Source organism: Mustela erminea, chromosome 9 (assembly GCF_009829155.1).
Source record: "Mustela erminea isolate mMusErm1 chromosome 9, mMusErm1.Pri, whole genome shotgun sequence".
In the NCBI taxonomy this organism is placed as follows: Eukaryota; Metazoa; Chordata; class Mammalia; order Carnivora; family Mustelidae; genus Mustela; species Mustela erminea.
In genome coordinates, this window is record NC_045622.1 from 109,813,712 (window position 1) to 109,835,639 (window position 21,928).

Consider the following 21,928-nt stretch of genomic DNA (forward strand, 5'->3'; position numbering starts at 1 on the left):
GTCCCTCCATTCCCGAGAGGCTGACCCGGGGAGGGAGGGGGGGTCCCGCTGCCCTCGAGGGGCTGACCCGGGGTCCCTCCATTCCCGAGAGGCTGACCCGGGAAGGGAGGGGGGGTCCCGCTGCCCTCGAGGGGCTGACTGGGGCGGGGTCCCTCCACTCCCGAGGGCCCCCCGCCCCGGGCCGGCGTCCCTCCATTCCCGAGGGGCTGACCCGGGGAAGGAGGGGGGGTCCCGCTGCCCTCGAGGGGCTGTCAGGGGCGGGGTCCCTCCATTCCTGAGGGCGTGACGGGGCGGGGGTCCCTCCACTCCCGAGGGTCCGACCGGGGGACCCACTGTCCCCCTCCCCGCCTGCAGATCCCTAGGCCGCGCCCGGAGACCGCGGGGAGACCCGACGGCGGCCGGACGGACGCGGGGTCAGGCCTCCTCAGGGGCACACACCTGCGGCCGCCGCTGCCGGAGCGCAGAGCGAGGATGCGGAGCAGGGGGCGGAGCGAGGCGGCCCCTCACGTGCCCCCTGCCGTTGGCGGTTAGGGGCGGAGCCCGAAGGGGGCGGGGGCAGCGGTGGGCGGGACCGATATGGGGCGTGGTGGGGGCGGGGCTCGAGGAGAGCCAGGTGACCCGGGCGGGGCGGGGCGGGGCGGGGCGGGGCGGGGCGGGGCGGGGGCGGGGCGGGGGCGGGGGCGGGCTGCTGTGGGGGAGAAGGGCCAGGAAGGACGCTCCCAGGGTCTTCAGCTCCAGCGTCACATGGGGAAACTGAGGCCCCCAGACCAGCCTGACTTCTTCAGATGAAAATTAGAATAATTTTTTTCTTTCATTGGCTCATAAACTCTATAGCGGAATATTTAAACATTACAGATAGAGCCAAAGTTCCCTTAAGAAACAGGCCACCCCCCGTCGTGCTGCCGGCCAAGGGGGACACTGCAGTCAGCTGTGGATCCTTCCAGCCCTCGCAGGGCCTCACCTACAGATGCGTGCGTAGACGGCCTTTAAGCTTATGGCTGAAACAGTCTCATCACGGTTGAAGTCCGTTGAGTTCAGGGCAGGGCTGAGCGAGCAGTTTGGGCTTCCCGAACTGTTGGGATGGAGCGGGCAGCGGACACACACTGAAGGGCCCTCGTGAAAAACGTCTGACCAGCTTGAGCAGCCGGAGCAAGAACATCACCCGGGAAGACTCTTAGCATTCCCGCATTTTCAAGCGGCAGCTCCCATGCCATCAGCGCGGCCACCTGGGCGAGTCACAACCTAGCCAGACTCGGTGGCTCAGGTGGGACACTCCAAAATGCTCTTCCAGCCAGGATCAGCTGACGCCAGCTGTGTCGTGACTGAGGCCTCCCCTCAAATCAGCCGCCTCTCGAAGCCAGCTACCTCTGCCCACACGTGATCTGTCATCTGCCTTGGGACACTGGAGATCTCAGAATGGCTGTCTTGGTTCTGTCCTCCTCCTCCCACCGGATTTGAGCTCCACCACAGCCAGAACCTCATGGGGTCCCCGCTGTACCTAGCAGAGCTTAGCACACAGTAAGTGCTCCAGAAAGACTACCGAGAAAACTGAATTCACGCACCCACTTAGCAGATACTTGAGAACCTACTACGTGTGGGACACTGTTCCGGGCGTGGGAGCAGGGAGAGAATGCATAAACACAGAGTGGAAACCCACAGCCCATCTCGGCAGCTGCTCTTCTCAGCCATGTCAGTGAGTCTTGTGAGGTCCACCCTGCCCAGGCTGGGCCTCCTGCGGTCTCTCTCCAAAGGTCTCCAGCTCCTGGACTTCCACCCCTGACTTATAACCTCCTTATTCATATTACAAAAGAGCCAGGACCAAAGGCTGGGATTAATGTTTTATTAATGATAACATTCATACCGCAGTTCTCAGATTTACATCCAAAAGAGCATCTGTATTTACATGTAATGGACAGTCCCAGATAACAAATTCAAACCACAGCTCCTTTAAGACTATGGCTTATTCCAAATTAAATTAAATACATAATACTCTTCCCTCCTCCTTTCAACATGTACAATAAAAACCACTCTTCCTTCTTTTACGAAATATAAAATTGCATTGATAACTGCACTGGTTAACAACAATTAATTACATTTGAAATATTTAAACCTGAGAGACGAGCCCAAATGTGTTTGAGTGCTACACGGCGATACTGGAATTCACATGGGAATGCTAAGGTCAGTGGTCAGTATTGCAGGGTTGGGGTGGCTCTGATGGCGACGGATGCCAGCTTTGACTGGAAGCCACGCCTGCCTACCCCGGGGGGGAGGCAGAGTGGGCGACTGCCCCCCACACCTCCTTCACTATGAACCATGAAGGAAGGAGGGGGTAGGGCTTGTTACTGTAGATGTTGGTCTTCATTTTAGCTTTTTTGTGTGTGTTTTCATTTTTGCTTTTAAGAGGAAAAAAAATCTTTGGCCCATTTAGGTGGAATTTTGACATTATCACATGTACATAAACAAAACACGCATTCGCCCTGTAGCGAGCGCCCGTCTCCTCCGACAGTCCAGCCTGGTCATCGTATCCCGGCAGGGCACGGCTCTTACAGAGGCAAGCCCCACCAGAACAAAGTGGTCAGAAAAATAAATACAGTTTTAAAAATGGACAGCTAAGCTGGTCGTTATGGCCGTGGAGGCCGTGGGGCTTTCCCATTCCATGATCCTTTATTTTTTACATTAAATCCTGGAGACGACTCAGTGCATAATTGCTTTTTGGTCGATCGGACGCTTCCAGATGAAGGCACGCCCACCGGAAGTGCAGGCTGTGTCAGACCCAGCACCCGCGACACTTCCGTCCGTCACTGAGATGACGCGGCCTACGGGTCTCTATCGCCCTCCATCTCCCCTGGAAAGGACAGTGGTTCTGCCTCTTGCCAACTGGGACTGGAAAGCACTCCTGGGGCCTACTGGCCCTACACTCTCCTGACCATTTCGAGGTTATTCTTCCTGTCTCTCAAGCTTTGTTCCTTTGTCAGTGGTAAATGTCACGCCCTGCCTTTGTTGTCAGCTTGGGTGAGCAGCTACCCGGAGGCCCAGCTCACGCTTTCTTCTCCAGACACATCACACTTGATCGTGACATCTCTTGCTCCCCATTTCTCTCTCTCTCTCTCTCTCTCTCTCTCTCACACACACACACACACACACACACACACACACCCTTTCTTTCATTGCTTAATGATGCAAGGAAGGCCGTCTGATGCGGGGGCATCCAGCCCAGCTGCCCACAGGAGGGAACTGGTCTTTCTAGGGGCAGGGAAACCACAGGAAACATTTAGGGTTTCAGTTGAGAATGGAGTAAGACACAATTCCCACCTGAAGACCGACCCGACCCAGGATATCTTTCCCGCGGTCTCCCTCTCGCTCTGGGCCTTCCACTTTTAAGGCACTGGGTTTTGAAGACTCGCACGGTCAGTAAAAGTAGAGATGAGGCGGAGGGCACGCTTCCAACACGGAGAGGCAAATACGGGCTACCAGATGACGGACGGTGATGGAGCGACCCACAGTGACAAGAGCTATTTCCAGAAGCACAGTGTTTCCGTTAGTGCATTACACACGCATCAGCTACAAACGGTTAACATCTCCAAAACTCGAACGCGTTCCTCTCTGAACAAAACGAGCTCCGGTAGGAGTAAACGCCCGTGAGTAACAGGTGCCCGGTCGCCCCCCTCCCCACCGAGGAAACGTGCCATTTGCGCTCCCAATGCATGAAGTCACAACCCCACCAGTCCCTTCAATAGCTCAACCACAATCTCATCCCTCAGTCACCACAGGCAGATGCAAACGCTTTTTGGGGGCGGGAGGGCAGGGGGACACTTGATGAAAAGATCCCCGAAGTCGGGACCTGCCAGGAAGTAGTGGAGTCAGACTTCACGTGGTGGAGACCTGCTGTTCTATAAGAAGGGAAACACCAAACCCTTGGCGGAAGGAAAACTGAGTTTCGTGGGGCAATTCTGCATCCGGAGCTACACTCGGGATCAGACAGCTACTCTTCATTTGGTTTTGGCGGCTGAGCTCGTTCTGCTTCGCGGCGGCTCTAATGCAGTTACTTTTTGGAGTTGGCGCCCAACCCAAACAAACCGATGATGTCCGTCATCGCCCGTCTCAGGTGCTTCCCAAAGCGATGCGAGTCCTTCCGCGCAAAGACAAAAAACAAAAACGCACGTTACAATGTAGAAATCCCTACGCTGGGGCCTTGAACCTGACTCGGGGGACAAACGTTCCCTTTGGCCAGTTCTCTGAGCTGTGGGTGAGCGCCTGAATCATGAAGTGACACGTTCTGGAGAAACGCTGCGGGATCAAAGAGGGGTGACCGTTTCTAAGTTCGCGCGGATGTGGTCTTGATGTAAGGCTTCCCCTAATGGCAACGCGTTACACAAAGCGCGACAAATAAATGAATTCCAATCCTCTCTGCTAACGGCGAACTTGGCCGTGCTCTCCGGTGATCCGCAATGTGGAAAGGCAGAAAAGAAACCAGGATTCAGTGTGCCACGCTGGGAAGGAGGTCACACGTTCCACTCCCACAGAACACCGCAGACCCTGCTTCATCTTATTATTATTATTTTTTAAAGATTTCATTAATTTACTTGAGAGAGAGAGAGAGACAGCAAGTGAGAGCGAGCTCAAGCAGGATGGACGCAGGAAGAAGCAAGTTCCCCACCGAGCAGGGAGCCCGGTGTGGGACCCGATCCCGGGACCCCAGGGTCATGACCCGAGCGGAAGGCAGCCGCTTCACCAGCTGAGCCGCCCAGGCGCCCCCCCCCCCATCATCTTGTACTAGTCTTCCTTCATACATGCATGCTGACCTCCATCTACCCTCTGATATTAGGGTCAGAGTCACGCGAGCACTCCCACAGTAGGATTTAAAGCCAGCGCTATAGGCAAAGAAATATTTGCAACCAAAGAAGATCATTTCTTTAAAATTAAAAAGGGGCGCCTGGCTGTCTCGGTGGTTAAGTGTCAGCCTTCAGCTCAGGTCATGATCTCAGGGTCCTGGGATGGAGCCCCACGTCCGGCTCTCCGCTCAGTGGGGAGCCTGCTTCCCCCTCTCCCGCTGTCCCTCCATTCATGCATGCACACGGCCTCGCTCATTCTCTCTCAAATAAAATCTTAAAAAAAATAATAATAAAATAAAATTAGGTGAAAGAGTTTAAAAATTCTTTTATCTCAAAATGTCCAAACCGAGTAAAAAAGCATGTTGTTAATCTGCTACTTCCTGTCAAATTCAGGAAGAACATGTCTGTCAAGTTAAAAAGAAAATGGCAAAAATATGCCTTTAGGAAAGGCAACTTGGTTCTGTACTTACGGTCTCGGGGCTGGAGAACTTGGAAGATATGTGGAAATTGATGAGGTTCTCTCCCACGAGGATGTAGGACACGCCATAACCATCGTCAGCGACCTACAGAACCAGGTAAGCCGATGTTTAACCTCGGGGAAGGAGCCGATGAGGAAACAGGACTGTCTCACATTCCACATACAAGACAGCAAAAGCCCCTGCACTAATCATCTGCAGAATTCCTGGTGGGGCAGGGAGGGACCCACAAGGTACCAGGGAGTGCTCAGGGTCCAGGAAGACCCCAAGCGGAGGCGGGCGGGCACGGCCGGTCCCCGGGCACGCAGCTCCGTGCCCACCTACCCTCGGACACTTACCGGCCCGAAGCCCCCTCCGCTGGACACGTACTCCGGGTTCCTCTCCAAATCAAACAGCTCCACCTGCTGCTGCGGAGTCTGGCTGGTCGATAACCTCCACGGCTCAGATAAGACCTGCGGCGTCGAACAAGGACATTCTCCAATGACACCGTTCCCCGCACCGACCTCCTCTGTCCCTGCACAGCAGCCCCGGGGGGAGACAGGGAAAGTCTCGCCGGGACCCCGGGTGGTCTCAGACGCAGGAGGTCTGCGTCCCGGAAGGCCTCTTGCTGGCTCAGGCCAGTCCGTGTGCACAGAGGGCGTCTGGACCAGGGGGGCTGACACCCCCCCATAAAAGGGGGCAGACATACGAACTAAGACTCAGGAAGGGGACCGTGCTGGGCTGAAGCTCATTTTCAGGAATTTTTTCAAGCTGCTTGTTCAACACAGCATTATTATAAGTTAAATTTCACACCTTTAAAAGTAAATAAACTGTATTAAAAACAAGACTGATAAATACTCGGCTCCTCACGTCCTAGTCACCAGTGTGCACCTTACTATGGTCCGAGCTCGAGGTCACTTACATCAAGGAGGTCGGGAGGGTATGTGTGACGCACGGCGTTCCCCGGGGGCTGAAGGGACGCGGCACTAAGGCCACAGCTCGGGTGGGACACTGTGATGACAGCGGAGCCCCAGGACCCATTTCGGGGAGGCCACTTCCCACTGGCGAGGTGGCCCTGACTTCGTCCCAGCTTAGCCAGCGAGCCGGCAGAGCTGCCGCCGGCCGTGGCAACTGACCTCCTTCAGGAAAGGGGACTCCACGGCCAGGTATTTGGACACCACGTAAAGACAGAAGAGGTGGCGGTCGATCCCGGAGCCAGTCATCGCCAGGCGGTACAGATGCTGGTGCTTCTCAGAGGCGATCTTGAACAACTTAAGCCTCTGCTCAACCTGAGTGAAGGGGCAGGACAGTCATACCACGCAGGACAGACCCCACAGGCTCTGAGACGCTCGGGAGGGGCCCTTCTCCACAGGGGTCCAATGACACCATTAAAGCAAGCGGGAGGGACGTGCCAGAGCGGAAGCCCCCCTGCGGGGCTGCCCCCTCCCCAGATTCATGCTGCCGATGGGGCCACCCGAGGGAAACCCGGAGCCCCCAGCCTGTGCGGGGATCGTGGGTATGGGCAGCAGGCTCCGCTGACCCCAAGTAGAAGGTTCTATGGCATGGTTCCAGGCTTCTCACCCAGACCCCAGCTCCTTGGATTGTCCCACTGCACCAACTCCCGTGCCTCCCTGTGCTCTGTGAGGTTCTAGACTCCTAGGGAGTCCATGCGGATTAACGCTAACCTCTCTGCACGTGTCCTGACCACGTTCAGCTCCCCTGAAAGGCAGCAGGGAGAGAGGCTGAATACGACGCCCCCGGAGAAGGCACGCGCGAGGTCTCCGCGGCCTGGCGCCTCCTTACCGTCTGGGTGGGGTCCACCATGGCGAGCACGAAGTTGCATGACTCCATGGTACAGGAACGCACGGTCTCCGTCCTCCCCTCTCGGAAGAGCCGGGTCATGGAGGCCTCGTATGTGAGGCAGAATTTGCCCATGTCCTGGGAGAGGAAAAATACTTTAATACAAGGCAGGGCCCGCTGATGGACTCTAACGCACAAGAAGGGATGGGTTATGGTCAGCTTTAGCTTTTAGTCATTATCAATCTTCACACGGGGTTGTGCAGCAGGCAGATGGAGACGTCATTAGCTTTGGAAAGGCCCGGGGGTGGGGGGTCAGTTTCTGGGTAGCCCAGGGTCCATTTCCAGATGCAACAGATGCCACGGCACAATTTCCTGAGCTTCACACACCTATCCGAGTGCAGACACACTTACGGAAGGAAGACATGACAAGGAGATGGCCATGCAACAGCTGGAAATTATTAAAAGACACAAAGTGTTGGCAGGAAATGTTCCACAGTGTTTGGATGACAATGAGGATGGCCCGGGAGAGGAGAGACAGGTCAGGAGCAGTGTCCCCCGGCAGGAGGGTCGGTGGCCAGCTGCCCCAGTGGACAGGAAGGGAAATGAAACAGAAGGGGTAGCCATGGGGGGAGCGGTCAGGAGGTCTCTGGAATGCTCTCGTATTCCCGCTGAACCAAGAAGGCGGCTCGGCCTGCTGAGGCTGGAGAAGCGGGGAGGAGCCGGGAGCCGGAGAGAAGCCGGAGAGAAGGCGTGGGGAACCGGCACGGAGGGGCACGGAGGGGGCTGCCCAGGGGGCTGCCCAAGCCAGAGCTCGGTATTTTGAAGTGGAGAAATCAGTCTGAATCCAGCCACTCCGGCCTCTTGGGTACGGGGCAGAGCAGTCCATGCCCAGTGAGGGGTGGGGAACCAGACAAGCAGAGGCCCCGTAGGGTCTAGGGACTGACTAGAAGGGGGACAGGAGGACAGAAGAAGCAGCACCTGAAGCTGAGACCCTGCAGGTGACAGGTCAGCGGGGGCTCCAGGGAGAAGCAGCAGGAGGAGCAGGACAGGGTCCGAGAAGCACACGGCGTCCCGTGCATGCGCTGTGGGAGGGAAACACCTGCAGACACCCCTGGGCGCCAGGCCCACCCCGAGACGCCAGGTTCCCCGTCTGGACGGGAAAGTGGCCACGGCAGTCTGTGGACCCCAGTCGTTCCTGCGGACAATGCCTCTCGGCGTCCGGGCCCCACTGACCTCAAGGAGACAGAGGACACCCTGCCACCAGTGGACACCATGAAGCAAAACCCAGCGCCAGAGTCAAGGCTGAAGTCCCTGGCGAGCGGGCCATGCCTGTGAGTGGCCTTCGGGGCTCTGTCCCTCCCCCAGTCCTGCCTGTAAAGTGACGAGGTGAGCAGGCCACGGGGTGAGGAACACAGGCCAGGAGGTCTGCGACCAGCCGCCGCTCCCTGCCGTCCACCTGCGGTGCCCCCGCGGGAGCCTCCACGCTGCCCCGACACCCGGCGCAGGAGCCGCCGACTCACCGCACTTCTTCCACACACCAGTCATTACTTTTGCCTGGAGTGGGCTCCAAGAGGGGCTCTACCTCCCCATTCTGCTCTAAGCAGAGTAAGAGTAAGAACAGAGCAGGTAAGCAAGGGCCCAGGTCGGTCATCAAATATGCCTGGGAGGAGTCACAGGGGCTCGTGACAAGGCGGGAGGGAGGGGAGAGGAGGAGCTATAGGAAGAAGTAGGAGTCTGGCATTTAGGCATTCCGTAAACGTTAGCTTGGGATCTCGGATGCACTGGTTTATGCGAGGTCCACTCTCCAACACCAAACTTTAACTGTGTCAGCGGTCAGCACGGTCATGCAGGATACCCACGGTTTGTAAACGATCGTCTGGAAACCTCTCGGCAAATGCACTGCACGTTAGTGTGCTCGGGCCCCCCGAGAGCCAAGCAGCCCCACTCCACCTGCTGCAACCAGCCGCCATCCGGAGATCACCTCCAGTGTCTAACGAGCTGGATCAAAAGACACGGTCGGTGGGGATACGGACATGCACGGTGTGAGAACACAAACCTGTCACACCCGGGGATGGCTGCCCCGGGGCTCGGGGTTCAGGCTGGTGGCACCTGGGGGAGTTTTTCACCTCTAGCTTCTAAATGAAAAACAAACATGACCCAAAAGCAGGAAGCAAATGGCTGTGGACTAAAATTAAGACCTCTACCAAGTGTCTTCACTCAATTGGTCGTGGCTTATTTACCAATGCCTATCGACCCCTCTGTGGCTAGCACATTCCTGGCACTGGGGACCGATCATGTTTCTGCCCTCAAGGGGCAAAGGTTCTAACAGAAGAAGTGGGGATACAGGATATTGCACAGTGACAGGGGCATCAAACAGGAACAAGGCAGGGTGACAGAAGAGCAAGGGGGCAGGAGCCCTTTTAAATAGGAGATGGGGGCATTGAGCAGAGACCTAACCAACCACACCTCAGTCTGGGACACAGCAACTACTGACGGAGAGCAAGTGCAAAGGTCCTGAGGTAGAAAAGAGCTGGACATATCTGAGCACAGCGAAAAGGCCAGTGTGGCCAAAGCTGAGTGAATGAGACCAGGTGTGTTATGAGAGGAGTTTGGAAGGGCAGACAGGAATCAGACCAACGGTCACTAACCTTTGGAACATGTTAACTCGGAAGGGAAAAATAGATACATTTTAATTTCTACTAACCTCAAACTGAAATACAGCATGTAGAAGCACAGCCAACAAACCACAGTAATTACCAACAGTGCAGTGACTTTGAAGAGAAAATCATAGCTATTTGCACAACAAATTATGGTTGCTGCAGATGTCCCAAAATACCATCTATGCTTATCACGACTTCAAAATTACAGTAGTCATTAGCTCTGCCACCCCAAATTTAGTGCATAATTACACTCACTGTGCTGCAAATTTACATTTAATATTCTGATGTGCATTTTTATTAACTGATTATCTCCGTAACCCCACGTAGTTCCTTTCATGCTTTATACACATTATGTTGAGACGGGATCCCCAAGGCTTTCCCAAACTTCCTGCAGGGTCCAGGGCACAGTGAAGGGTCAGAAGCCTGGAACGGAGACCCCCCCCAGGACACACAGGACATCTGCATTTACACAGAGCCAAGGGAAGGCTCTGCAGCTCTGAGCTGAGCCAGGAAGGGTCAGAACCACAGCCCCACAGAGTCATGTCCCTAACACAGCTGGTCCTCTACAGGGCCTGACATAAGAACCTCTGCATGGAAAGATCTGCCTTATCTTTTTCATTCATTGTACGTGGCATCTGCTCAGTCCACTCGAAACACCCGTGGACCATTCGTCCGACTGAACACTAAGCAAACGTCCTCTGTGAACACTGAAATGACATGTGATATACAGATGTACGAGACAGCATTCTTCTGTTTTTTGTTTTTTGGGCTTTTTTTAAAATTATTAACAATACAACACCATTCTTAGCTCAAGGGCCACATGAAAACAGGTGGAGGCCGGGAAGTGGGCCGTGGGCCAGAGTCTGCAGATCACCATGGTAAATAAATAAAACTTTCACATGATGCCGATGGCCAAGTGTGTTCACAAAACACACCACAGACACATTTAACGAACACACAATCGTCCGTTCTACAAAAATACGATAATCTAACATTTCACACTGATAACCTTTTCGACGGATTCCAACTTTTTTACTGAGGGGCCTGTTTCAGCTCATCTCTGCAAACCGGGCCTTAGAGAGTACGGTTCTCCAGGAAGAGTTTGCCAGGTCAGGGTCACGCACGTTTCCCTCTGGAAGAGCCTCACGCTGGAAGAGCCTGCCGCACGCGCGCTTCCCTCTCTAAACTGCCCCAGTACAAGCACAGACTTGAAAGGCCTTTGCAAATCGCAAACATGCAGTCTTACTTACGCTGCATTTATGGGCTTCCTAGCAAGACTAAATTTTCCACGTACATTCCCCGACAATTTGTAGTTTTCTGCTCTCGTGAACCACTACCCTCTGCTGATTCGGTTTGTCTACTGGGCTGTTTATTTGCTTCCCAAAAGGAGCCCCTTGGCCCATTTTTCCAAGCCCATTCACTCACCAACCCATGCCCTCCCAGCGGTGTTAAATCCTGCGCCTATCCCAGAGAAGTGCCCAGGACGGCACCTTACTCATTCTTAAACTCTTCCGATTTCTACATGTTAAAAGAAACAATGTCCACCTCGTTACTTTTATTTTTCAGAATGTTACTGGTTATTCTCAGATGTCACATCTCCTAAATGAACTTGGAAATCAATCGCTCGAGCTCCCTTCGGAAAATCACCTCCAGACCTCAGACTGTGTCGACACTGGACGTGTGAACTGGGCACACTCACCTCTGCGGGGTCGAGATTTTCCAGCCAAAACCACAGCCTTGTTCCTTTTGGAGACTGTCTCTGCCTTCCTCCCCAAAAGTCCCAGCTGTTTTACCAATGTGAGCCTGGACCCCAGACTCCTGTCCCTGGTTCCCATTCCCCTGGCCTGTTGTACTTTCTACTTGGCCAAGTGCTGGACAAGGAAGATACTGGTCTTCGGAGAATTCTGCACCGGGCTCCTTCCTGAGCACACTCCATCTTGAAAGCTGCTCCATTCCCACCAGAAGATGTACTGATCCCTCTCCCGCCCAGTCATCCCATCAGCTGTGCTCACTGTACTTATGGGAAGGCCTTTGAGGATGCTGGACCTGCTGGAGTGGAGGCAGCCTCATCCTCTCCTTAATGGGTCTACTCACCCATTCACCCTTCAAGCCACATGTTGGCTACTGATCCGTGACGCTACTTATCACGTTAGGGTAACAGCTCCGCTTACTTAGAGCCGTTATCGGGAATGCGCGCCAAGTTTTTAATGTCTTTCTAGCATTTGTCGAGAGGACTGTCCTTTTTCTTCTCTGATCTAAATAATAGTTTAATCTGTCTCCAGGTTTATTAATACCAAACCGTGCCCCTGGCCGCTGGCCCCATAAGCTGCTGCTTTTACACGTTTCCCGCACTGCTGGATTCTCGTTGCTAATATCTTACTTAGGTTTTCTGCGCGTTTGTTCATGAGCAAAACTGGTCTACAGCTCTTTCTCGCCATCCCTCCAATTAAGACATGAGCTCCAGAACCAGCCTGCCTGGATACAAGCTCAGCCATGGGAGTTCTCCTGCTCCTGGGAGATGCAGAGATCAGCAAGGCCTTCCCCAGGGGCTCTGAGGACTAACAAGCCCCCACCCCCCACCCCCACCCCCCCCACCCCCCCGCCGAGGCACTCCGCACCCACTGGGCGGCTCTATCCAGCTCCGGATCACGCCCAGGGTGAAGCTGGTTGCGAGCGGCCTGCCCCTCACTTTCAGGAGCCTCCGGAACCCTACGCTCGTCCAAGCAACGAAGCCACTTCGGAGCAGGGTCCCGCTGCTGGGCAGGTCTCCGACTTCTGACCTTCATCATGGGGACTGACCTCCTCCTGGCTTTTTACCTTGTCTCGGGTCAGCTTCACTAACTTCTGTTGCTGCAGAAAATCGTTTCGAGATCTGCAAACGTATTACCGTGGAGCCTGGCGTCCCCTTACGAAACTCTGTGTTTGAGGCAGCGCCTCCTTTTATTGCCCAAACGCAGTACATCTCTGTGCTCAGCAGTCTTTAAGGTCAAGCTTGCTAATTCCAAGATTCAGCTCCTCTATCTGGCTACTGGGCTGTAAGTCCCTCGCTCCTTCAGACAAAGCGCCCCTTCCACGACGGCCCTTTCTGCCCGATGGCTCTGTGAGCACACACTTAAGTGAGTATGTCCCTCGGGGAAAGGAAGCTTCGTGACTTGATCGTCTTTGTGAACAACTACCGTAGAGTCAGCTGGAACTCTGACTCTGGCCTACCTTCTCCCGGTTTCTCTGATTTCAATGTTACCTCTTCCGCTGTCCTGCATCTGCGTCTTTTCTTGACCTGCCCCCACACCCACCGAGAGGGGTTCTGCTCACCGCATCCCCCCATGCCTGCAAGGCGTCCGGCCTTCCCCACCCCCGGGGCCCGCGGCTCCCGGCAGGTGCGCAGACCGCGTGCTCGCCACGGAGCCCCAGCCCGTACCTTGTAATGAGCCAGCTGCAGCGCGAGCTGGACGAAGGCGTCCGGGCTGGTCTTGCATTTCTTGATCAACCCTTTACCAAAGGTGTGGAACGGGAACGAGTGGAAATCCACGTCGTTTGCCAGAATGCTGGCGCTGTTCAGGGAAGTCTCGATCACCTCTTGACACTAGAGGAAAAAGGAGAAAGAGACGTGAGCCCGGGCTGCTGGCATACCTCGCAGAGACGAGATGTTTGCGCAGCCAACAGAGCTGCTGCTTGAACAGACACACGTCCCATCTTCTTCCCGGTCCTCCCCGGAAGCGTCATCCTGGAGCCGCAGTCCGGGAGTGACAGGCCCCCCGCTCGCCCAGGAGAGCCGGGGGGACCCGAGCAGGAGGAAGGGCCGTGGGGGACTGCAGCTTCCTGGTCTGCACACGCCCCCACGGGGCATTCCGCACAGTCCAGAGTTTAGTTGTGTGAAATCCACTGTGGCGACCCAGCTCCCAATTATAAAAAAAGAATGGGCCATGTACGACCACGCCATGGAGATGAGCTCCCAGGCCACGAAGGACGCGGGAGGAGCCCTAAATGCACGAGCCTGAGGCAAAGAAGCCGTCTGCAGAGGCCAAGTTCGACAGGATTCCACGAACGGGACACTGTGGAAGAGGCCAACTGTGGTGACCGTGACAAGACCTCTGGTGCCAGGGGGGCGGGGGACAGGGAGGAACCGGCAGTGCCCACATCTGGGCCGTGAAACCGCTCAGCGTGAGGCTGTGCGCAGACACTGGTCGTTGTACATCCGTGCAAAGGCCAAGAATGCACTAGGCCGACACTGACCCCGTGTCAGGGATGGGCGCGTGGGTGCTGGGTCGGGGGAGGTGGGCAGGAGGGATGTCTCTGGACTTCCTGATCCACTGTGCTGGGAAAACTAAAACTGCCTGAGAAAGTTAAACCTACAGAAACATTTTAAATACACGGGGACCGACTTGGTCAGGTACAAGGACCCCGAGCCCCTGCACCTCGGCAGCGGTGACACTGCTCTGAGGAGCTCACGCCGGCCCCTGGGGACGCAGGACGGAAGGCCTGGTGAGACGGCAGCCTCACGCGTGGCATTTTCTACTTCGAGAAGTGTTTCTCGCGTCCCAGGAATGCCTGCTTGGATCGGATGGGCAGAACTGCCCCTAAACTTCCTTCCCCAAAATGCTTCCTTTTATCGAGTGGCCTCTGTATGAAAATCTTTGAGAAACAGAAATAGTTAAGTTAGTGATCTCAGAGTATTTCTACCCCAAAGGAAGTGACTTTGCTTTTTCCTTGTTCGCTGCGCTGTCCAGCCAATGTGAGCTGGAAATCTCGCCGACAATCTTTGCCAGAATGTGAAACAGAACCACTTCCCGGGGCCGGAGGCAGTAGGAGCTGTGGCAAGCAGCCCTGCGGCCGGTGTGTGGACACAAGTCTGTGTGTGCGGCCTCCAGCTGAGCCGGTGCCCACTCAGCAAGGACGCGAGGCGGGGGGGGGGGGGGGGGGCCTGTGGCCGCTTCGTTGATCCCCATCCCAAGTCGCCGGGACTCACTTCCTCCGGGATGTCCCACTGCAGCCGGGTGGGGTACGGAATGTTCAGGTTGGTGTCGCCCTTGCAGTGCCCGTCCTCTGCGTAGCCCAGCTGAAAGCAGTCCGTGGCCAGGACATACTGTCGCGAACGAAAAGACAGACACGTCGGTCAGGGGAGAGGAGTCCGGTGAACCCTGTTACCTAGAGCATCTTGGAGGCGACCCCCAGGGGAGACGGACCCTCGTCCTTCACGGAGATGTGATGAAGACAGCAGGGGCGCCTCCCGGGGTGTGCCGGCGGATGCACCCGACCCCCTCCGCGCAGCCACCCATCGGGAAAGCTATTTCCATTCCAGAGGGGAGAGAAATGGACGTGAGGAGGCTCCCCGGCTTGTGGGCTGCCAAGCAGCTCAGCCAGGACTCCAGCACATGCAGAGCCCGCTTCCAGGTCCCAGGTGCCCGCTGGGGGTCACCCCCCATCCCCCGAATCTTTACCGAAAGCCCGGAAGGCAGGCCCCATTATTCCCAACGGCGTAAAAATGAGGAGGCCGAGCCACCCAGGGAGGAAGCCGTGCGCCCCAGTCCACACTCCCCATGAGCCAGGCTCTGGGCCCAGCTGGGGCCTTCTCTTGCCCCTGGCGAGGACACGCACACTGATGAGTTCAGTTGTATTTACTGAGCAGCTGCTATGAGCCAGCAACCCTCTGAGCACCAGTGAGAGGATGGGGAACAAAACAGACCAGAATTTCTGCTTTTCCTCAAAACGTTAAACCTGGCCATCTGACCTCCCCAGTCTCCTCCAGGGTGCATGCACGACAAATGAAAACACGCATTCGCCTAACACGAGTGCGTGAACGTTTCCCAGGGGCGGTGCTTACAGTCGTTGGAGCGTGGAAACAGCCCATGCAATGGCCAGAAAAGACAGTCCAAGAGATAGAAAGTAGATCTGTGGCTGCCTGGCGGGGGCGTGGAGAGAAGCGGGAGTTCCCTTTGTGGGGAAACATCTTAAAAGTAGATGCCGGGGGGCGCCTGGTGGCTCAGGGGGTTAAGCCTCTGCCTTCAGCTCAGGTCATGATCCCAGGGTCCTGGGATCGAGCCCCACATCGGGCTCTCTGCTCAGCAGGGAATCTGCTTCCCTTCCTCTCTCTCTGCCTGCCTCTCTGCCTACTTGTGATCGCTGTCTGTTAAATAAATTAAAAAAAAAAAAAAAAGTAGATGCCGGTGTTGGTGGTATGACTACCGTGTAAATACCTGAAACCCAGTGAATTGTGTACTTTAAGAAGATGAATTTTATGGTCAATTTTGTCTCCATAAATAATAATAAAAAGATTTTCTAAAAAAAGGAATCCCTGCACTTGGGGAGCTTACATCCTAGTGGGGGAGACAAACACACACACACACACACACACATACCCCAAAACCCCCAACCCAGGTCTGGCTGGGGGCACTGCCGGGTGTGAGGGGTCGGGGCTCTAGCACGGGGGCGGTGTGTGGAGGCGGCCACGTGTGCGCAGGGGTGGTGTGTGGAGGCGGCCACGTGTGTGCGTGTGGTCAGCGTCCACGCAGATCTGAGCAAGTGAAGGGGCCAGCCTACTTGTGCCTGAGCCGCTCCACATCCGAGACCCCAGAGAGCCCAACTAGCTTTAGAAATATGTAGTTGGTAAGCAGGGTCCTGCTCCTGACCGCCTCGCCGTGGGCAGACCGGTTCCCGGGCCTCCGGGACAAGAGAGTGCGTCGGTTCCCACCCCTGCGGGGAGCTCCTGGGGTCCACATCCGGCCCCTGGAGGCCCAGGCCATTCCGTCTGCTGGCAGGAACCCGAATGCTGCCTTGGGCTGTCCACGCAATCTCTTTACCCTTCTCTCCTCCAAGAGCACTTAAAATAGAAGATGGCCTTGTCAACACGCAGGTTTCTCCACCTGGCTAAGTCACCCTGTGCCGTCCAGACTGCCCGCGGCTCGAGTGCGGTCTCCTTCACGGAGACCAGCTGCCATGCGCTCCCTACTCGGGGCATCCCTGGAACAGGTGTTGCAGGTCTGGACAGTCCGCTGTGTCGACGGACCCCTCTGGAGTCCGGCTGCTCCGTCCAGGGGCCGAAGATGGCTGAGTCTTCGTGCAGTTTCAGTTGAAAGGATCGCTAAGCTTTTGTTGGCATCAGCAGACGGGCGGCGGCAAAGACCCTTCTGAGACTTGACTGCTTTTATCGTATGTTCCAGTCTTGGGGCCAGACCACTATCTGAGAGACTGTTCAGTAACACTGTTTCTTTCCCACACAGAGAACCTCACTTGGCTGAAGGAAGAGCGGGTTAGGTTTTGCCCAGACCCCAGCCAGGGGTAAGATGGTCAGGAGAAGTCTTGGAGGGGGCATCTGGGGCTCCTAACCCAGGCCCCGGAGAAGGCAGAGGGGCCTGGGGGGAGTGCAGTGAAGCTGAGGCCTGACGGGGCCAGGGGCCAGGGAAAGAGTGCTCGGGGCACAGGAGGGAGCACGTGCATAGGCCTTGCAAGAGACAGCACGACATGGCCTAGGATTTGTGACTCTGAGGAAAGTATGGACAGATAAAATATTTTAAATATAAAGATTGAGACTCAAAGCCTTCAGAGGAATTAAAAAAAGAAAAGAAAAGAATGCGGTCATGCATTAAGATATCTTCACAAGTTCATGACGATTTCCTCATGTCCGGTCCTCGAGTGAGCGCCACGGCCCGTGAAGGGCGGTGGGGTCCTTGGCCCGCTGTCCCGTCATCCAGCTCCACCTGCCAGGGCAGCAGACTGCAAAGCACAGGCTGGGCTTTCAGGGTGAGTTCAAAGGGCCTTGTTGCTTAACAAAAAACTACCTTGAGCTTCATCAAACCAGGATCATACAGAAATTTCTGGATCAGGTCCACTGTTGACAATCCTGGAGTTCAGAAATTTCTCCAAACAAGAAGCGAGGAGGGTAAGTTAAGAAAGCAAAACCTTCTTCAACGGTTCGTGCCAAACGCAAAGAAGGTTCCAGCGCTTCAGGGAGAAATGAATTTTTTTAAGTTTAAAGCAGTGGCAGGGCCAATCCAACACCACATTTTAACAAGCTGGGCAGATGGACCAGGTGACAGGGTTTTGGCAGTTTTTAAATAACTTCGTAATTTTAAGAATTAAATGATGCGGCTGCGTTTTTATCAATCAGGATTTAATGCACTTGCTTCTAGTCGGCCTAATACCTGGCACATGGAAAGAGTCTCGAGAACACAGCAAAGGGATTGTTTTGCTTTAGCTCTGCCCTGGAGTCCCTGCACGAGAGCCAGCCACCATTCCGTCACTTTGGTTCCACCAGAGACGGCATTAAATGTGCTTCTATTTAAGAAAACTTAGTTGTAGGAAATGAAGACACGAAGGCCTTTGGTTTAGCTAAATCATGTTACACGAAGTGCCAATGTGTGTTACGAAGTCTTCTGTAAGCAGACGGGTACCGCACGATGAAACGTCGTCTGGGGTCGGGACTGGCAACAGTAAGCGCCACGCTCACATCACAGCTGCACTCACTCGCCTCCCACAGCTGCGTCACAGCTGCACTCACCCCCCACAGGTGCACAACAGCTGCACTCACTCGCCTCCCACAGCTGCGTCACAGCTGCACTCACCCCCCACAGGTGCGCGACAGCTATGCTCACTCACCTCCCACAGGTGCGCGACAATGGGCGCATCGGCCCAGGAGTGCTCGGCGTTCATGCCCATCTTCCCGTTCTTGTAGACAATGAACGTGAAAGACTTATCGAACCACCTACGTGAGAAAGGAAGGTTCACGGGACTTAACTATTTCAAAAAGACCGAAAGCAACGGTAAATCACGTACTCCTTTTATTCGGGTTGGGCTCCTCTGCCCCCAGCCCCCAAAAGGCTGGCCCACACTCTTAAATCTCGGCAGAGTGCTGGGAGGGGCACACAGAGAACTTAGGTCAGTGGCTTCTCTGTTATCAGAGACAAAGATAAGCCCTTGTGAGCACACACCCTCCCCCTCCCCCCCACCCCCCTCCCCACCCCGAGGGGACTAGCCTAACCCCCACCTGCAAGGCAAGCAGGACAGATCTGCAGACCGAGGAAAAGGAGGCTACAAGGAGTCCTGAGCTCGGGGAGCAGGCCGACCCCACACCCAGCTCAGCCCCGCCCACCGCCTTCTCCTGCCGGGTTCCAGGCATCCGCAGACACCCCTCGCCAGCACCTCCAGTCAGAGGTCGGCGGGAACAGAGAGGGAAAAAAGTCTTCCCCTGTGTGTGTGTGCGCATGTGTGCGCATGTGTGCCATGCAAAAAGAGAACCAAAGCTGTGCTCTTATGCGAGCCTCATTCCTTCAGGGCAGAGACACCCGAGGCTGGGGGCAGCCACGTTACCTGTCAGAGCACTTGCCATGGAGGAGAGACTTGGCGTAGCTGTCCATGGACGCGTCCGGGTCTTCCTTCCTGTACCCCTGCTCGCTTTCGTCGAGCGTCACGAAGAACGCTGCCTTCTCCACGGCATCGAGGGACTGTTTGTTTTTCCCACGTCCAAAATAGGCCTGGCGACACTTGGCCCAGGGTACTCTGAAACAAGGCTCAGAGTCAAACCTACAGGAACGTGGGGACATCTCCTTACATGCTGTGTTCAAAATGGCCGTTTTCAGTTTTGTAGGAATTTAAGGGAAACCACACGTGTATGACTCTGTCTGCAGCGGACAGCACCATCGGCCGGCAGGCCTCCAGCCCGGCGCGTACCTCCACTCACTGGACTCTGGATGGGCCACGGGAATGCAGGCTCTGAGCTCAGCGACCGAGCCAGGGCTCCCCGCGCCCACGCCCGCGACCGTCCTGACGACGCTGTGGCAGGTGCTGTGAGCACGTCCCTCCTGCCTGGCTCCCCTCCAGCCCTTGTCCACGTATGAGCTCAATGACCAGCACTACATTCCCATCTTTCAGAGGGGGAAACTGAGGCACACAGACGTGATCACAGCTACTTTGTACAAAGAAGAACTTCCAACCCAAGCTGTCCTACTCAAGCCCAGGCTACTAACAGCCACAGGACACCTTGGGGAGAAGCGGCACCCCTGAGAGTCCCAGGAATGGGATTCTTTTCATCCCACCTTTCGTGGCATACAAGGAGCTGACACAACACCCACTTCCTGAGAGTCACCGCAGCCACGGCTCCTTCGATGGCTGCTAGGACCGTCACGCAGGCCCTCCTCTGGTCCTTCACCCACCCACCGTTCCAGATCAGGGTCATCTGGCCTGTCTCCTGCCCTCTTCTCTCCCCGAGTGCTCGCCAAGGTAGCCTATGGTACCAACACCCCCAACAAACACCAGGTCCCCACACCCACCCGGCCGGGACCACTGTCTGCCAGGGCCACAGTGACAGCAAGGACGGTCACTAGTGCTGTGTGAAGGGACAAGAAGGTGACGGGGCCAGCACATACGCTCAGCGTCTATGGGAAGAGGAGCCTCAGGGCCAGCCGCCCAAGGAGCCCCTCGGTGCAGAAGGTCCCAGGCAAGCCCACTCCTCAGCTGCAATTTGTGCCCACCTGCCCCCTGGGCCCCTGACGCTCGTGAGCACACGGGGAGGGAGCTCGTCCCCCAGACACACTGGCCTCCGCGGTTCCTTCCAGACCTGGTGAGGGCGCGGCGATGGCCTAACACCCCCGGGCTTCTGGGACAGGGCCTCCCCTCCAGCTCATGCCACCCATTCCAGCCTTCACTGCTCGAGGAGCCCCTGGACCAGAAGATTCTCATACACCTGCTCGGGGCCCTCGGGTGGGCCTTTTAAACGGCTAGTCAAGCCCCAGTGTAGGCAGGCCCACGGGACCCTCTCTGCCATTCCCAGCATGGAACATGCGGTCCACACCCCTGCGGCAGAGCCTGTGTCCTGAACTCAACAGGCCTGCAGCCCTGCCGCAGAGCCTCACTCCTGTCTGTCTTGAGCCCTGGCACCCCGGGCACCTGGATGGACGGCCGGCCAGCAGGGGCAGGACTCGGACTCCACGCTCCAGCCCCGCCCCCCAGCACCGCTGCCCCGCCCCCATGCACCCCTCCGGCCGTCCCAAGTCCACTGGCCAGACCCATGTCACGGAGGAGCCACACACCTTTCTCCAGCCGTGAGGGCCGCCAGCTTGGCCTCCCCCGGCTGAGGCTCGGAGGGGTCGTCCAAAATGCGCTGCATCTGCTGCTCGATCTCCCGGGGCTTCAGCAGCCTGCCGTCATGGTACAGCCAGACCTTGAAGTAGCGCCCTTTGTGGAACACCACGATGTGCTTGCTGTCCCGGACGTGCTGGATGGTGTCTGCGGCGGGACGCGGAGCCCAGAGGCAGGGGTTAGGGAGAGCTGAGCATGGCCCTGGCCCCCCCACCGTCCTGCGGCCCCAACCCCGCCCCCCGCGTCCCTCGGTGGGCCTCGACCGTCCATTCCTCAAGAGTCTATAGACGGTTCGGTACAGATCAAAGCTGAGAGATTTGACCCTGTCTCAGCTCCGCTCAGCCACTCACTGCCCGTATGATCTCGGGCCAATGACTTCGGTCTGCTCAAGGCTTTCTACAGAAAACTCCGGCAAGCACGCCCTTCGAGCCTTCATTCAAAGTCAGATATAAGAAGCTGCATACTAGGATCACTTCCACTCAGACGCTACACCAGGTCCTGGCCAGCGCACGGTAAACTGAGAAAGGAGAATCAGGGATTCTCTGATCAGGGAAAGATACAGGGATGGGAACACAGGCCTCTTGCAGCCGCGATGAACCCCAGAAAACCCAACCGGCTGTTGAAATTACTGAGAACACAGCTGGGTAGCCACTGAGGGTCCTCATTTGCCTTCCTCTCCCCTAGAGTTCTGGGCCTGGCTGAGTCCCTCCCACTCACATGCTTGGAACACCCCCCTCCGCCCGCCGCCTTGGAGGCGACTGTATTTGGAAACAGGGCCTTTAAAGAGGTAATTCTATTAGCACATTGTGATTAAGATGGACCTTAATCCCACATGACTGGGGCACTTGTAGGAAATGATCAGGACCCAGAGAGGCACGGAGGGATGACCCCGTGAGGACACAGGGAGAGGATGGCCGTCCACACGGGAGGTGAGAGGCCCCGGGGGACTCCCTGTCTGCACCTGCGTCTCGGGCTTCAGCCTCCAGGATGTGGGGACAACGAATGTCTTTCAGCCCCGCAGGCTGCGAGGTTTTGCTACAACGGCCCCCAAAACTAATATATTCAGGAGCCAACAACTCAAAAATATACTTGAAACAACAAAAACAGAAAA

The 21,928-nt window shown here is 56.1% G+C and overlaps 2 protein-coding genes across 6 annotated transcripts in view; both read right to left on the reverse strand.

Annotated features, from left to right (window-relative positions):
* Window positions 1–531, reverse strand: part of TESMIN (testis expressed metallothionein like protein) — a 38,306-nt gene extending 37,775 nt beyond the window's left edge. For both annotated transcript variants that reach the window (XM_032359608.1, XM_032359609.1), the window contains exon 1: window positions 439–531. The gene's annotated coding sequence lies outside the window, so the exon portion shown is untranslated. The remainder of the gene's footprint in view (window positions 1–438) is intronic.
* A 1,295-nt stretch (window positions 532–1,826) lies between these two features.
* CPT1A (carnitine palmitoyltransferase 1A) overlaps window positions 1,827–21,928 on the reverse strand; it is a 50,627-nt gene continuing 30,525 nt past the window's right edge. For 2 of the 4 annotated variants that reach the window (XM_032357834.1, XM_032357830.1), the window contains 10 exons: window positions 20,769–20,964; window positions 19,051–19,239; window positions 18,340–18,445; window positions 14,714–14,830; window positions 13,166–13,330; window positions 7,091–7,225; window positions 6,424–6,576; window positions 5,647–5,760; window positions 5,303–5,395; window positions 1,827–4,129 (listed from right to left, as the gene is read on the reverse strand). In XM_032357834.1, the coding sequence (XP_032213725.1) occupies window positions 4,043–4,129; window positions 5,303–5,395; window positions 5,647–5,760; window positions 6,424–6,576; window positions 7,091–7,225; window positions 13,166–13,330; window positions 14,714–14,830; window positions 18,340–18,445; window positions 19,051–19,239; window positions 20,769–20,964 (1,355 nt within the window). In that variant the 3' untranslated portion in view covers window positions 1,827–4,042. The remainder of the gene's footprint in view (window positions 4,130–5,302; window positions 5,396–5,646; window positions 5,761–6,423; window positions 6,577–7,090; window positions 7,226–13,165; window positions 13,331–14,713; window positions 14,831–18,339; window positions 18,446–19,050; window positions 19,240–20,768; window positions 20,965–21,928) is intronic. The other 2 variants (XM_032357832.1, XM_032357833.1) reach the window with 1 other exon arrangement.